Genomic DNA, 17,974 nt, shown 5'->3' on the forward strand with positions numbered 1-17,974 from the left:
AGCCATAATAAGAGTGAGGGAGAATTCTATCTTGTCTATGTAGTATGGGTTCTACAGTTATTCCTGTACAAATGGTTGAATATTTACAGACACAAAGAAAGTAGTTCAGTTGCCATTAGTAAATAATGTCATGGTACAACCCATATACAGATTGTTCCCCTACAAGGTTTAGTACTTCTTAAGAAATAGACATACGTGTATTTTTTTTATTCAGGTTTGTGTTGTGTGCTTTGTCCTGTTTACAAAAAGCCGTAGCAAACTCACTGGTACAGTAGCCGATTACCCCTTTACCCTCACTCATAAATAATTGCCATTTTAAAGTACTTATGCAACCCTATCTTGACAAAAGTACATGGGGTAGGCAGAGTAAACACAAACAGCAGACTCGCATGAAGCGCAATGGAAGTGGTATGACTGAAGGAAAGTAAAGCCCCTTGACATGCCTAGTATCAGCAGCCATAGATCAAGCTGAGACGATGCGTGCTCTCCAGTTATTGACAAATATATTTGAACTTGTAATTACGCAGTCTCTTGAATTCCACAATCTTTTAATTTCTGTTATATTCCTGTAAAATAATACAACTTTTATTTGGGGATTTCAACTGACTGTTTCTTCATCTAGTACCTTGCAAGTAGAGCATATAAGAAGACACTTCTGACAGAAGAACTGATTAGGCGTTTCCTCCCCGAAGAGCTAACTGAACGAAAGAAACTGTATGATGAGGAAATCAAGGAGTTATCAAAGTAAGTCTTTAACTTGTCAGTGTGCGGGTGGCGGGAATGTCAGTGGCATGGATCCTACATATGCATAAAGCTTTGCTACCACTTTTACTGTGGTTCTTATTTCATTTATTTTTTTAGTTTATTGTTTGATTTTATAACTTGGCTTCTGGATGACAGTAGCACCATTATCAGCTACTTGCAGACTGCTAATTCTTATTATATATATCTATATACTGCAGTTTGAGCATATTCTGGCTATGGGAACGGAAAGCTCTCCTACCTAAGGCATAAAATTAGCATATACTCTCTATCTATCTATCTATCTATCGGATCAATTGACTTCAGATCAGTTGCCGGTAATAACTAAAGTGGGTACTTATATGTTAGTTGGGCGCCCACTATAAGTAGTACGCTCATAACCCCCACTATCTATGTCTGCATGGAGTTGACTTTATATAGTGTGGCGAGCATAGCGAGCCCCACGAGGGGACGCGTAAAGCGAAGCAAATAGCTTGGTGGGTGCCCAACTAACATATAAGTACCCTAAAGTGATTCATATTCCCTGACTATGGCACTGGCATTTTTAGTGGATATTTTGCACATCTCTTACAGTAACATTGGCACTCAAAGGGTTAAGACAGTCTTATGACCTCACACTTACTGGGAAGGTGTGCTTAACTCCAGACCATGGATGGTTTTCAAAGCAGTGTTAAGATGGACACCAACAGGTTAATCCTAGTGTGTATATATATATATATATATATATATATATATATAAACTTTACAGGTTTAAGATGCATTTCATCGTCCATCCCATTGACAAGTGTTTGTTTTTATCTCCCCAAAACAGCCTGAATAAGGATGTTCCTATATTTGTGTGCACCATGGCCTTCCCAACAATTCCTTGCCCACTGCATGTCTTTGAGCCTCGTTATCGCCTAATGATCAGAAGAAGTATGGAGACTGGAACAAAACAGTTTGGAATGTGCATTGCTGATGAATTAAAAGGGTGTGTATAGTATATGTTTTGACTGGGTGTATTACTTCAGTGCATACCATGGAGTAGTTCATAATGCCTACTGCACACACATCACTACACTTTTAAGCAGTTGCTGCCTGTCCATACAACAGATTTTATCACAGGGTACTCCCCCTAAGATCACTGAAACTAACAATTTAATGAGGATGGAAATGCCAGGAAATGGGTGGACAGGATGAAAGTAATGCTTAACGGTAATTTTACCTCATGGTAGACTTCTTGCTCCACATTACAGAAACACCTTTTATTTGGAAAATCCATTCATATGGTATAATATATTCAGCACCTCTATACCATGTCATTCTGGCCTTTAAGGAACAGTCAAATATATATATTGGAAAGTAAATGTTTGAGAACCTTATGACAAGGGGGTAACGAACCATAGCTGCAGCTGCTATGGGATTTACAGCTGAGGGGTCCCTATCTTCCTTATCTGTCTCATTTATCTTTCTGTGTGAGTTTGTCTGCCATTGGGTGGTACATGGGACCTTAAGAAATGTTGCTATGGGGCCTCCAAAGTTTTGCCCTTGTCTTTTAGTATTACCCGCATTACATTAATTTGAACTGTAGTCATTCTTGTAATACTGCACTTGTGTGCGTGGAACAGCAATACTTTCAGTTGCTGTGCAGTGATGCCCCCTCATGGTAGGCTCCTGAATGAGGGCTCATACTGCAGTATCTCATTTCAGGGGTTTTTTTTGTTTGTTTTTCAAAGTAAATGTCATGTGACTAGTCAGGACATGAACAAGTTGCATTTTCAGCATTCTTCTTGGCTAATACTGCATTTGTTATGACATGGTTGAAGATCATTCATAGATATAATTCACTGCAAAGATTTCTATGTTACTGCATAGAAAAAACTGATTGTTTAGGGGGGGGGGGGGACCTTTAAAACCCATTTGAGATATTATTGAACTAGTATTTTAGGGTCATTCCATGATAACAAATGTTACATTTTGACTAAAAAGATCATGTGAAATATATATTTTTGTGCATGTGGTTTAAATGTTTTGAGCGAAGTAAATGTGGTGCATGATATGCTTTATTTTTGATGCAAATGTTACATGAAAAAGACATTTTCATGGAATGACCCTTTAGCCTAATATAAGATGTTTGTAAATGTTTATAATTGTTAATAGTCCTAAAGGTTGTTTTTTTTTCTTTACTATTATTTCAGGTTTGCGGACTATGGCTGTATGTTACAGGTCAGAGACGTGAAGTTCTTCCCAGATGGCCGTTCAGTGGTTGATACCATTGGTCTGAATAGATTTAAGGTCTTGAGCCATGGACAGAGGGATGGTTACAACACTGCAAACATTGAATATTTGGAAGACAAAAAGGTAATTAACAAATAATGGAAATATTTTGGTTATACAACCATTGAGAAAACATAAATTATATTTTTTCTCTAGAGGTCCCCAAAAGAAAAACACTTTTAATACATACTGTATCTATTTAAACTAGAGCTGTGCAGGTTCGGATTTACTCAGCTCTTATCGCTGAATATTCTTGATTTTTCTGATTGGCTATCAGCTGTCACATGTTTTGGATAGCCAATAAGATCCTGCTTTGAGATCCAGGTAAATACGGTTAAAAACCGAATCCGCACATCTCTAATTTAAACCATAACCTGCTCTTAAGGTGGCCATACATCAGAAAGATATTGTACCCAATCATACAATCTCAACTGATTGTAAGATGGATTGTATGCAGATTGTGTGCACATCTTGTGTACACAATCATGCAGTAGATGGATTGTATGATTGATTGTATGATCGATTGTGTGTCCAAAAACCACCAAGGACTGCCGGGGATTTTAAGGGAAATTGTACACAATCATGAGCGCAATCGATCTTAAGATCGATCTTTCTGATGTATGGCCAGCTTTACATTTTTAACCCCTTCCCGACATTTGACGTACATTTACGTCATGGTCGGGAAGTACTTCCCGACACATGGCGTAAATGTACGTCATGGCTTGTAACTGTCACCGCGTCTCCCTGACAGCAGACATGTCCCTGCATGCCCAGGGGGGGCTGCGATGCCGCCCCCCCGTCGGCGATCGCTGTGATTGGCTGTTCAGTGTGAACAGCCATTCACAGCGTTTTCTGTGTCACCGGCGAATAACGTTCGCCGGTGACACGCGATCGGAGGTGATTGGTGCTGTAAAGTACAGCACCAATCACCGCGGGGTGTAAGGGTGACACTGGTGTCACCCCACCTCACCCCGCCCGCCCCCAAAGGCCATGATTGGTTCGTCGGACCGACGGACCAATCACAGCCAAGGAGGGGGATTTAAACTAACGGTGACTGCACTGCAGACGCCATTCCGGTCTGGAATTGCGTGCAGTGCGGTCACCGTGCCTAGCTGCCGCAGTATACTGACCTGAACCGAGCAAAATACTTACCTGATCACTGCTTCATCACTGCTTGTAGTGTGCTGGATGCTTCCTGGATCCTGTTACTACTTGTGACTTCCTGTGTTGTGAACTTGTGCTGCTGCAGTGTAATAGCGTTAGATAGAGAGAGATAGATAGAGATAGAGAGAGATAGTGTCAGAGAGTGCTATATTTTGTGCTGCTGCAGTGTGATATAGTTATAGATAGAGAGATAGAGAGAGCTAGAGAGAGAGAGATAGAGAGATAGTGACAGATTGTGCTATATATTTTTTATATAACTGACTGCTGCCCCCCCTTTTGTGCTGATCAGTATAAATTAACTGATCAGCAACTTTTTGGGGGCGCAGGTTTTTTTTTATATATATATATATATACCTGTCAGTGCTGCTGCTGCAGTGTCATAGAGTGATAGATAGTGAGAGATAGAGAGATAGAGAGAGATAGTGACAGAGAGTGATAGAGACTGCTATATTTTGTGTCTGCCTTTTGTGCACCCCCAGCAACTTTTTGGGGGTGCAGGGGTTATTTTTCATATATATAACTGTCAGTGCTGCTGCTGCAGTGTCATAGAGTGATAGATAGTGATAGATAGTGAGATAGAGAGAGATAGAGAGAGATAGTGACAGAGAGTGATAGAGAGTGCTAAATTTTGTGTCTGCTGCCCCCGCCTTTTGTGCTGATCACTATATCTGAGGTGATCAGCACCTTTTTGGGGGTGCAGAGGTTTTTTTTTTTTTATATATATACCTGTCAGTTGCTGCCAGTTGCACTGTCAGTTGCACCAAAGGTTGTGCACCTGCTGCCCCTCACTGGTAATCAGTGTCGCATCACTGATCACCTTTTTTTTTTTTTTGTGGGTGCTGTGGGGCCTTTTTTTAATTTTTTTTTTACACACACTGTGATTTTGTGGGTGTCCTGTGGCCACTGTGCGCTGATCAGTGACGTACATCACTGATCAGCTTTTTCGGCACAGGGTTGATCTATTTTTTTTGATCAAATTCCTGTTGCCTTTGAGCGCTGTTCAGTGACGGACGTTACTGACCAACATCTGTGCTCAATTTTTGGCGCAGGACCTTTTTTTTTTTTTTAACACCTTCAATTTTTTTTTTTTTTAACCCCTTCAATTTTTATTTTTTTTAACCCCTTCAATTTTTTTTTTTTTGTATAAAGTATTTTTTTTTTCTGCACTACATACACACTACATACCCCCCGGGTTGAAATAAAGTTTGTACCCCCCCCCCCCCCTACACTATACACGTGTTGAAACATTTCACTACCAGTAACACAAAAATAAAAATGGCATCCCAAATGTCATCCCAAATGTCATCCCAGTCATCCAGAAGAATGTATTCAGCGGAGGAGGCATATGCCATGCTTGCCTCTGACTCTGACACAGCCAGTGATGCAAGCGGGGAATTTGAAGGATTCGTCTTAAGCTCCTCTTCCTCCTCTGGTGATGAGGGACCCCCTCAAAGACGCCCCCGTAGAGCAGCTGAGACCCCCCCCCCAATAATTGATCTCGTATGGACCCCACCACCAGACAATTTTGAGCCCCAGGTTCCTGAGTTTTTGGCCATGCCAGGAATCCAATTTGATTCCACAGGTCTCAGAGAAATTGACTTTTTCAAATTATTTTTCTCTGTTGATTTTATAAATTTAATGGTGGACCAAACTAATTTATATGCCCAGCAGTTTATTGCTCAAAACCCCACGTCATCATTTGCTAGGTGGACCCCTGTAGATGCAGTAGAGATGATGACGTTTTGGGGTCTGGTGTTTCATATGGGCATAGTAAAAAAGCCAGAAATTAGGCAATATTGGAGTACAGATGTTCTGTACAGCACCCCATTTTACCGTATGGCCATGCCCCGGGCTCGATTTGAGACGATCCTTAAATTTTTGCATTACAACGATAATGCACAGTGCCCACCCAGAGATGATCCCACCTTTGACCGGCTATTCAAAGTCAGGCCGGTCATTGATCATTTCAGTGCCAAATTTGAAGAGATGTACATCCCAGATAAATTCATTTGCATAGACGAGTCCCTTATACATTTTAAAGGAAGGGTTAAATTCCGCCAGTACCTTCCCAGTAAGAGGGCAAGGTATGGCATAAAAATGTATAAGCTGTGTGAAAGCACCTCAGGGTACACTCACAGGTTTAGGGTATATGAAGGGAAGGATTCAAGAATTGAACCGCCAGAATGCCCCCCCTCCCTCGTAGGTGTTAGTGGAAAAATTGTCTGGGATTTAGTGCACCCCTTCCTGGATAAAGGTTATCACCTCTATGTGGATAACTTTTACACTAGCATCCCCCTGTTTAAGGCCCTTGGTTCAAGAGGTACAGCAGCTTGCGGTACTGTGCGCAAGAACCAAAGAGGCCTCCCAAAAACGCACATTGCCCAAGTAATGAGAAGGGGTGAAAGCAGGGCACAATCCACCGAAAATATGTTGTTGGTCAAATATAAGGACAAGAGGGATGTCCTTATACTGACAACAATTCACGGAGACAGTACCACCTCCGTCCCTGTACGAGGTACCAGTACCCACACCTCAAAACCTAATTGTATCCTGGATTACAATAGGTACATGGGCGGAGTGGATCTTTCAGATCAGGTACTGAAGCCGTACAGTGCCCTGCGGAAAACAAAAATCTGGTACAAGAAGCTGGCCGTGTATATCATCCAGATGGCACTGTATAACGCTTACGTGCTATTCCGTTCTACCGGCCAGAGGGGGACATTTATGCACTTTCAAGAGGAAGTCATAAAGGGCCTAATATTTGGGAACCAGCAGGCAGAGGGCCCCAGTACTTCTAGTACTGGCCCCCGTATTGTACCAGGGCAGCATTTTCCTGATGAAATCCCCTCCACTGGAAAAAAGGGCAGGACACAGAAAAGGTGCAAAGTTTGCTATAAAAAGGGAATAAGAAAGCAAACTATTTTCCAGTGTGACACTTGCCCCGACAAACCCGGCCTATGTATAAAGGAGTGTTTTAAATTATACCACACATCTATGGATTATTAGGTTCATAATTTCACCGTGCTTCGGGGGTCTTGCTAATGCCACATAGCACCCACCATTCATTCCACCAGAATCTGAGCCGCAAAATCCCCAAATCACTCCTTCCCTTCTGAGTCCTGCCATGCAACTGGTATTTTTTGGTCACATGTGAGGCATTGCCGTACTCGGGAGAAATTGGGGCACAGATTTTGGGGTGCTTTTTCTCCTTCATACCTTCTGAAAATAAAATTTTTTGAGCCAGAACTGCATTTTTGTGTAAAAAAATGTAATTTTTCATTTTCACTGCCCAGTTGCATCAAAATTGGTGAAACCCCTGGGGGTTTGAAATGCACACTATACCCCTAGATGAATTCCCTGAGGGGTGTAGTTTGCAAAATGGGGTCACTTGTGGGGGGGTTCCACTGTATTGGTGCTTGGGGGGTCTTGCTAATGCGACATAGCACCCACCAAAATTCCACCAGAATCTGAGCTGCAAAATCCAAAAATCACTCCTTCCCTTCTGAGTCCTGCCATGCACCCAAATGGTATTTTTTGGTCACATGTGAGGCATTGCCGTACTCGGGAGAAATTGGGGCACAGATTTTGGGGTGCTTTTTCTCCTTCATACCTTCTGAAAATGAAAAATTTTGAGCCAGAACTGCATTTTTGTGTAAAAAAATGTAATTTTTCATTTTCACTGCCCAGTTGTATCAAAATTGGTGAAACCCCTGGGGGTTTGAAATGTACACTATACCCCTAGATTAATTCCCTGAGGGGTGTAGTTTGCAAAATGGGGTCACTTGTGGGGGGGTTCCACTGTATTGGTGCTTGGGGGGTCTTGCTAATGCAACATAGCACCCACCAACATTCCACCAGAATCTGAGCTGCAAAATCCAAAAATCACTCCTTCCTTTCTGAGTCCTGCCATGCACCCAAATGGTATTTTTTGGTCACATGTGAGGCATTGCCGTACTCGGGAGAAATTGGGGCACAGATTTTGGGGTGCTTTTTCTCCTTCATACCTTCTGAAAATGAAAAATTTTGAGCCAGAACTGCATTTTTGTGTAAAAAAATGTAATTTTTCATTTTCACTGCCCAGTTGTATCAAAATTGGTGAAACCCCTGGGGGTTTGAAATGTACACTATACCCCTAGATGAATTCCCTGAGGGGTGTAGTTTGCAAAATGGGGTCACTTGTGGGGGGGTTCCTAAATTTTAGCATCTTATGGTGCCTAGAAACCTACATGGTGCCTAAAAAATAATCTCATAAAAAGGAGGCTCCAAAATCAAGTAGGTGCTCCTTCTATTATGAAGCCTGTGGTTTGGTCAACGTGCACACTAGGGCCACATATAGGATATTTATGAAAACAAAAGAATTGGGGGAATCAATTTTTAGTCACATTTCTCTAGTAAAATGTACTGTGTTCCTTAGAAAAATGTATTAAAATTGCAAATCTGCAAAAAAAATGAAATTTTGAAATTTCACCTACACTTTGTTTTAATTCCTGTGAAACACCTAAAGGGTTAACAAACTTCCAAAATGCTGTTTTGAATACTGTGAGGGGTGCAGTTTTTGAAATGGCATCATTTATGGGGGTGTCTCACATACAAGTCCCTCAAAGTCACATCAGAACTGAACTGGTCCCTAAAAAAATCAGTGTTTGAAATTTTCTTGAAAATTTGAGAATTTGCTATTCATATTGTAAGCCTCCTAGTGTCCAAACAAATGAAAAGGAAGTTGAAATAATGATGGAAACATAAAGTAGACATATGGTCTATGTTAGTTATTAACTATTTTGAGTGGTATGATTATTTGTCTCACAAGCAGAAAATTTAACATTTTGCAAATTGCTAAATTTTCCATTTTTTTACGACATTTTGGTATTTTTCACAAAAAAACACAGACTGTATCGACCCAAATTTACCACTAATTTGAAGTACAATGTGTCACGAAAAAACAATCTCAAAATCACTGGGATAAGTAAAAGCAAAAAAAAGTTATCCCCACTTAAGTGATACATGTCAGATTTGAAAAAAAGGGCTCTGTCAGGAACGCAAAAACTGGCTCTGTCAGGAAGGGGTTAAAACTGTTAAATCCCAAGTCCATGCAGATACAGGCAAGGAAAAAAACAAATCAGAAAGACATTCTAAAAGTCACTTGATAGAGCATTGAACCATCATGTGTACCAAGACCTTCTGTATGCACAGTGGCAGGAGCCTAGCGATATCTGGATAGTAACTAATCCGCTGTGTGGTTGAAGCTGGTGCAATCAACTGTCTCAGATGTTGTTCTGGTATATGCTATATATGCTTGATAGGGTTGGAAGAAGGCAACTGTGACACAAACCATTAAACACCTTGTAAGCTCAGACATGGACAGACCATAGATTTACCTTCTTACAAATTGTTACATTTGCAGCCATTTCCAGTAACACATTTATAGAGATTGGAAATGGTCCTGCAACAGCAATGTAATAATATTAATATTACTTTAGTAATGCATTATTTGAAAATAAAATATGGAGTGAAGAGGGCCATTCAGTGCCAGGTATCATTTCCCTTGCTATAAGGAATCTCCCAAACTAAGCCAGGAATGTATACTCCACAGCATTATGGACCATCCGATCCTTTCCTGATGGAAACAAGCACACATACAAACATAATTTACACAATGTAACCCATCTGCCATTAGCCTGCACTAAGAAGATCCTTTCTACTGATCCTGATGTCACCAGCACAGAAAAATAAAACATTCGTCTGAAACTGTTACCTTTTACAAATATAATATACCTTTGTATCTTATATTTTATAGTTTTGGTTTTTCATTGGTATCCTTTGTTAGAAAATGTGGTAAACGGTTTTATTTTGTTCCTCAGGTGGAAGGCCACGAATATGAAGAGCTGCTTCTATTACACAACTCTGTATATGACCAAGCATTGGCCTGGTTTACTTCTCTTAAGGACAACCTTAAAACACAAATTCTTAACCATTTTGGGCATATGCCAAGCAAAGAATCCGATTTACAGGTCAGTAAACCGTGTTTAACTAGACTGCTCCATATGTAGCAATGTGCTGTGTTGAGTTTAGGTTCTGTACAGAACAAGTTTAGTCTGTATTTTTTTTCAATAGACTTCTAATCACCCAAATTGAATAGCTTTGCCTTCTCCAGACTCATAACCTACCTCCGTATACACTGTATTATACTATTTATGTGCCCAATACAGCTAGTTAGGGCCCCACTGAGTAAGCCAAACTAACACATGTCAAGTCAAATGTTTCTACTATTCATGCTCCATACCAACACCACATCACCATTGCGATTTTTCATATACACCATTCCTTTTATATTGAATCTCCTATTAAAACAATTCCTTCATCCTTTACTTTATCTTTTTCCAAGGAGCACCGCTCTCCCTCCTGTGTGTAACTGACCTCAAGATCTCATATATTCTAGCACTTCACAGAGCTTTTGTCTTTTCTTCCTGCATGCGATCCTCCCATTCTCAAGACGAACGTAAAGCACAGAGCTGTCCTCTATTAGCCAAAATAATAATCATGATACAAGGGTTCAGCTGTGTGACAACCTTGGATGGTAGGATGACCTTGTTCCACAGACCATCAGTGATCTGATTTATTACAATATTTTGATATACAGATGATTGTCAATATCATCTGTATTGATAGGCTCACCTTTCCAGGTGTGCTAGGGTGGTATCAGTTTCTAAATATAATTTGATATATAAGTTTGATTTTGCTTTTTACTTTTGATTTATTTAATAATATTTATTTGATTTGTATGTTTTGAATTAGTTTTAAATGAGCTAAAACTTTGGGGAGATGTATTAAGCCCCGGAAAGAGAAAACGTGGAGAGAGTTCAAGTATCAGCAAATCAGCTCCTGACTGTCATGTTGCAGGCTGTGTATGAAATATGACACAAGCTGATTGGTTGGAAGTTTTTCTCTCCATTTTATCACTCTCAAAGGCTTAGGGCCAGATTCTCTAAGCTTCAAAAGTGATAAAATAGAGAGTGATAAACAGCCAGCCAATCAGCTCCTACCTGTCATGCCACAGACTGTGTTTGAAAAATGTCAGGCAGGAGCTGATTGGCTGACTGTTTATCACTCTCTATTTTATCACTTTTGAAGCTTAGAGAATCTGGCCCTTAGTGCTTCTGCCCCATTGTGTCTAGAGCCATAAGCATATCCTCAATATCTCAGACTTCAGGTCTGTAGAAGTAAAGGTGCATACTCACTGGGTGGTTTTGCCCAGAGCGTATGGTCAGCGATGATGGCAAAAATCGCTGGGCTGACAATTGCTCAGTGCATACACTTAGCGATTTACGTGGGGAAAGCGTCCACTCAGGTGGTAAAACCAGCAGATGAGCAGTGGCGGTTGACATGAAATGGGAGCGGACATCAGCGCTCATCGTCAGCCCATACACACTGAGAGGCTTTTGAACTGAAAGCAGCTCAAACGGTAAAAGTGAGCTGCTTTCAGCTCCAAATCACCCAGTGTGTATGGGCCTTTTATAGCACATTGTAATGCTTTACTTATTTCGCAAAGGGAGCAAGGTGTTGACGTTTGCTTTTTCTTTTCTCTTTTAGAGTAACTCAAGTGGTCCTGCCTGGTGTTGGTGGATGCTGGCGGTGCTGCCACTGGAGAACAAAGCACAGCTAACCATCTTGGCCATGACCTCTTTGAAAGATCGCCTGCACGCTATTAGACGCGTCTTATTATTTGTCACCCGTAAAAGACCCAGATGACAGAGGTTTACCTCTAGTGCTGTGACTTATATATTGTGTTCTTATTTTTGGCAGAAGTGGAGGAATCCGATACTTTTTTTTTTTTAAAGAAAAGACTTTTCCATTGCACTTAGAGACACTTTTTGACATTCATTGTTTATCTCTTTCTGTGAACTTACCATGCAGTGTCCATGAATGAACAACATTTCTACCTGTTTTATATCTAGCTTCCCAGCTCTCTGCCAGTGCTTCATTACCAGTAGATCATTTGCAGGTAATTAATCATCTGGGGTTAGATTTACCAAAGCTTCTAAAACAGACATGCGGAAGAACTTCCCATAGCAACCATTTGGTCATTTTCTATGATGCAAATAGAGCAAAGAAAGCTGGAATCTGGTTGCGATGGGCAGCAACACCAGCTTTAGCAAATAAACCCCCTGGAGTACCTTATTTTGATACCATATATATATATATATATATATATATATTTCCTATGTGTGTTTAATAACAGAGGAGTCCGTATATATTTGAAGGTGGGAGAGATCAAACCTGTATGTGTGTATATTGCCATATAATCATAGGGCGGTATTCAATTGTTTTTCACCAGCATTTCAGCTCCCTATCCCTGGGCGTGGTGAGCTGAAATGCGTTAAACTGGAGCAAAACCTGATAATAATGAGCACCATAGGCGCAAAAAAAATGTAGATCAATTGTATATCATCCTACAATCTCCCATCATTTTAGATGGGAAATTGGGCATGATGTAACAATTGAATACCACCCATAGTGTCAGCAATGCACATATATACCTACAGCAACTAACAGGAAATATGACAGTCTTTGCCAAGTGAACCCAATACACCCCTATATCCTTTCACTCTGGTATATAATTTCATAGTCAATGCTTATATACTAGCAAATTGCACTCTAGTGCATCCTTTTTACGTTTATATAAAATATGGCACATTAGTAGGATTTATGAGACATAAATGGGTTTTTGAACAAATGAGCAGTCTGTTCCAGTGCAGACTAAGCCAGCACATTGTTTCAATCGTATGTACACTGAGGGCATCTTCCTTTCATTGTGCTCAAAAGTATTACCGCTATTACTTTATGGGAAAAAGGTATTTAAAGCAGTGCATGCTAAAAGGGACCATAATGCATGTTCTGATAAGGTGTCACTCAATTGCAGATTCTCATTATTTACCAATGATATACGCCATAGAAACATCTCTGACTAGTGTACATTGTCCTGAATGATTGAGCATTATGGTTCCAGTGATACTGTTTCTGCTTGGAACAATTACTATGCATGTAAATCTAATCAGTTACAACAATGACCGCTTGGTAGATTATTCCTGCTGGTTATTAGTTTGATCTCTCCCTCTTCTTCAATAGGATGATTACCCATAGCAAGAAATGGATGCCCTGTGTCCAAGCTGACTATAGAGATTTTGGACCTAATGTTATTGGGGACCTTTAGGAACAAAAAAGCCGTGCACAGCAAGTGAGGCTGTAATTAATAGGTGCTGAGGTGGACTCAGTTGATTAAAGAAGATGATACCAAATGAGTGGAAGCACATGACTGAATAGGCCTTCCAGCCTTTAATTTGGCAAAGCACTTCCAATGTCCAGGACCTCCAATCAGCTACTGTATACATGGAAAATAAGGAACAGTTGTTAGCTTAATCTCTATAAAGGTGGGCCCCTTCTTCCTTATTACTAATGGAGTAGTTTGGGATTCTGCTATATAGTCCTGGATACTATGCAGCACAAGGGTCCCTTCTTACCTCAGAGTCCATCATAAAGTGAGTGTACATCTACTCATACAGTCTACGTAGCAATTATGGTGGTAGTTGCATGCTGGAATTAATGAAACAGCCATAGGTTATCTTTCCGCCTGGGATATGTGATTGATTCACCATAAGGATAATGCATGGACCAAGTGTCACATGGCATACACCTGAAATATGTTGCCCCAATTTCTGTTGAACCCCTCAAAGGTGGACATTCCCTTGATCTGTACACTACATGCAGGGCCGTCAAGAGGTAAGCCAGGCCCTGGTAGAAAAAATGTAGGGGTGGCCTAATTGCGGGAGGCGTGACCACCTCCTGTGATTGGGCCACACCCTCAAAACAATTAGGGGGGGGGGGGATAAACACTCTAAAGTCGAGGGGGGGTCGGACCAGGGCCCCCGCCGAGTCCCTCCAGCAAGCCCAGGTAATTAGTACCTGCTCTCCCCCCCTGACTACATGTAAACCAGAGCATGTAATTCTGACGTATGCTGCATTAACTCTGACTAGACCAATAAAAGCTTTTGCAGCACTTTTATGTCTTACTCCATTGTACAAATGAAGCCTATAAGTGTTCATTTTCTTCTTGTTCTAGACATTGAATAGCTTTTTTTTCTTTTAATTTAAAATTTTATATTACAATTGAACTGAAAAAATCTTCAAGTACTTTATCAAAACCAGCATTTTACAAAACTTTGTGCCTGCGCCAAAGATGTTTAATGTTTAAGCCTCCATCCATGTCTGTAGGAAAGAGATAGATATATATATATATATATATATATATATATATATATATATATATATTTATATACATATACACTTGTGTGTTCTGTACTAAGCCATACATGCTGAGAGAAGAGTTTAGTAACTACAGTACATACTGTACTGCAGATCTGCATGCTATGTGGTTGGTTTTATTTCCACTCTTGCTGCAATCAAATGTTCACAATCACAATGGAATTCATTACTGATGGCTGGCTACCACTACAAGTCATATTTACATGTCTTCCATGCCGCATGCTTAGAAATGAAGGAGAAGCCATTGTAGTTATGTAGAAGTGTGCTGTCTATATATCCCTAAAGACTACATTTTGACTTAATAATGGAACAAGATTGACTTCAACATAAGAACTTTAAATATAAAAAGAACCATGGGGCTATAAGTGATAGTCTGCCAGTTGTGGACAGCCGCAAGATTTTGTCAGATTAGTCACTAGAGTTAAAGCCACAGTTGCTTAAGGCAACACTAGCGCCTTTGAAAAAATTATCACTTTTATGTCTGGCTGATTAATCACCAACATCTTGTGGCTTTGTGTAACGCACAGGTTAAATTAACACCATAGTGGCACCAGGGCCATTGTAACAGCATTATAGGCCCCGGGGAAGGCAACTACCCACCCATTCACAGCAATAAATTGAAGGGGGGGGGAAATTATCCCAAATTAGAGTGGCCAGGCAGCATTCTCTGTTTGCCTCCCAAGAAGCGCTAGAGCAGGTGTGACCAAACCTGTCCTCAAGATCTACCAAATGCTCATGTTTGTCAGGCAACCTGTGGATCTATAGTAGGAATGAATGCAGCAGGTTTGAAAATGTGACAGTTAGTAATGACTACAGCTGTGCACCAGCTAGGTGATCTGGAAATTGTGGACCCTTAGTAGATCTTGAGGAACAGTTTGGCCACCCCTGCTCTAGAGCCACTATCCTTGAGGACAGATGCCCCAAGGAATACCCTTCCTTGCTCTTGAATTATGTGGCTGTTGCTCAGTGTGTCCATAGATTAAGGATAAGGGGATATATGAGTGTGAGATAATGTGGCATATAAATGATAGCATGTCTTTGAATGTGTTTTCCAGCAAAATGTTATGTGTACTAAGGGAACCTGGATTGACGTATGCAAGCATTTACATCTTTAGAATGTGATGAAAATAAAATACCAGCTGAACAATTATGCAAAAGCTTTGATGAAAAATACTGTCATACTGTTTTACATATTGTGTACAATGACCTATACAATGAATGTATTAGTCTAGTTTTTTGCAGTGTTTCTTGACTTTTATATGTTGTCTTCTGCAAGAGATAAATCATCTGCTACACTGAATATTTGACAGATACAGTGTTTATATGATGGTACTACCCTACATACTGAAAGAGGAGGCACATTGTAACAATAAAATACAATGTTAATGAAGTGATGCTGATATACACTGAGGTCTGATGTCATCACTGCAGTGGTCATTTGTAAAAGGTGTCGGTTATTAGAAATTATGCACCTCCTAACATAAATCATCCCAGATCAGATCATGGATTTCTGTGATCTGTATAACAGCGCTCAGTCTGAGGCTTTGATCTTTTATAGATATCTTTTTTCTATCTTTTCAAATGATTTGTAAAGCATAATAACCTAATTGTGTTAAAAACTTAATCCTAATAAAAAATTGCTAGTTGGAAGCTATTATTTTAGTGCAGATTTGCACCTCTGGATAATTTTAGTAAATAGCACTGATTCGATCCCCGACTTCTCAGTTGTGGCATTTTTTTGCCAATTCTGAAGGCATTTCTCAGCAATCTCTTTTTTCAGCGAAAGGACATTGATGAAAAAGTGCTGAAAACGGCTGCAATTTCGTTGGCAAAGAGGCAAAAAACTTTGGATCGGTGGCTAATTTGTTAATCCAGGTGGTTTTTGTCCCCCGAAAAAACGGCCGTCCTATTAAATAGGGTGAATCCCCATTTGCCCCCACATAAACCAGAAAAGTAAAGATTTTTCGCCTCCATTTCCTGTAAAACCACACAATGGTATAGTAGTTTACTAATGTGAGTTGGAAATCTAAATGACTACAATGACCAAATGAAATCTAAATGACTACAGAACAAATTAATACAAAGGGGCATATTTAATAGAGTATGAATTTGCTGGAGGTTCAGGGTGTCAAATGATGGATATTTTTTTAAAGCCGTAATCAGTTACAAAGGCATGCTTTTGCCTTGAAAATGGCTGTCTCTTTAAAAAAACTTCCAAGATCAGCTGGTCTCCCACAAACTCATACCCTAGAACATACCGTATGCCCCCAAGTTTGTTTTTTGTTTTAATTTTGTTTCTGCTGCCATCCGATCTGATTGAGCATGTACCCCTTTTCCACCAGCCTAAAAACCTGGGTTTTTGCTGGGTCGACACAGGAATCGTGTCAGTGGAAACCGCTACAATGAAAACATCTTAGCGGGTAAAACATGGTGACGAGCATTGGACATGGCTCTTACGTAGATTTTTGTACACGGGTGCATCCAAACACCGCTAATTGGTCATCCCAGGGCTCTGGTTGCATAATAAAGGCCATTTTTAATTACATCCATTGGTTTTGCTGGCCTTACCTGGGTTTTACAAAGTTCAGTGGAAATGGAAGCAACCCGGGAAAAACCCAGGACTACGATGCTGTGGAAACGAGGTCATGCCGCGTTCGACCCAGTAAAATCCTGGTTGAAAAATGCTGAGTGTTATCTGGGATTTTGTGGAAAAGCGGTATTAGTTCACTTAATCACTATGTGATCTTCAAAATAAATACTATAAATGACACAATTCTATTAGGTAACTCATAATAATATAAAAGCCGTATAGGTCACTGTTTTATTTGAAAAGGGGGGCACATTTAATATCTGTTTTTGCATGTTCCAACATAAATGTTTTCTCATCTACAGAACTGTATTTTTTTTTTGTGTTATTAAAACATTGTCTCTGATATTTGCCAGAAAGAACGATGTAACTATGAAAGGAGATTGTTTTTTTTATTATTTTGGCCCTGCAGTATATTAACACTGTATAACCATACAATACTTCAAGAAAATTGGGACTTTTTATCTGTGATAAACCATAGCTAACTTGATGGTTTCACTGAAACGCTGACTTTCCCCAGTCTGCTATTTATTTTTCTGCAGGAAATATTAATAAAACCATTACGAGGAACCTCAAAGTTTTTTTTATTTGCTTAAAACAGAATGTATGTTATTCTGTACATGATAGTGTAAACAGGTTATTTGTGCATTTCATTAACATTTATTAAACTTGCTCTTGATAGTGATAGACAAATGTGGCATCTCAAACATCACTTCTGTAAACAGAACCCTCTTGTATTGTATTATACTGTCCCAGAAGCAAGAACCACACATTCACCATCTCTGTGCCAGTAACAAGGACCACACATTCACCATCTCATGTCAGGGTATTATACTGTGCCAGTAACATGGACCACACATGTCCCACCTCATATTAGGTGCTATGCTA

General features: G+C 40.0%; 1 protein-coding gene across 4 annotated transcripts in view; it reads left to right on the forward strand.

The window, feature by feature from the left end:
• Nucleotides 1-17,643, forward strand: part of LONRF2 (LON peptidase N-terminal domain and ring finger 2) — a 71,963-nt gene extending 54,320 nt beyond the window's left edge. For all 4 annotated transcript variants that reach the window (XM_083168500.1, XM_083168502.1, XM_083168504.1 and 1 more), the window contains 5 exons: nt 623-744; nt 1,574-1,732; nt 2,940-3,102; nt 10,041-10,190; nt 11,770-17,643. In XM_083168500.1, the coding sequence (XP_083024626.1) occupies nt 623-744; nt 1,574-1,732; nt 2,940-3,102; nt 10,041-10,190; nt 11,770-11,928 (753 nt within the window). In that variant the 3' untranslated portion in view covers nt 11,929-17,643. The remainder of the gene's footprint in view (nt 1-622; nt 745-1,573; nt 1,733-2,939; nt 3,103-10,040; nt 10,191-11,769) is intronic.
• Nucleotides 17,644-17,974: the final 331 nt, after the last annotated feature.

This window comes from Crinia signifera, chromosome 2 (assembly GCF_055691185.1).
Source record: "Crinia signifera chromosome 2, ASM5569118v1, whole genome shotgun sequence".
NCBI lineage: Eukaryota > Metazoa > Chordata > Amphibia > Anura > Myobatrachidae > Crinia > Crinia signifera.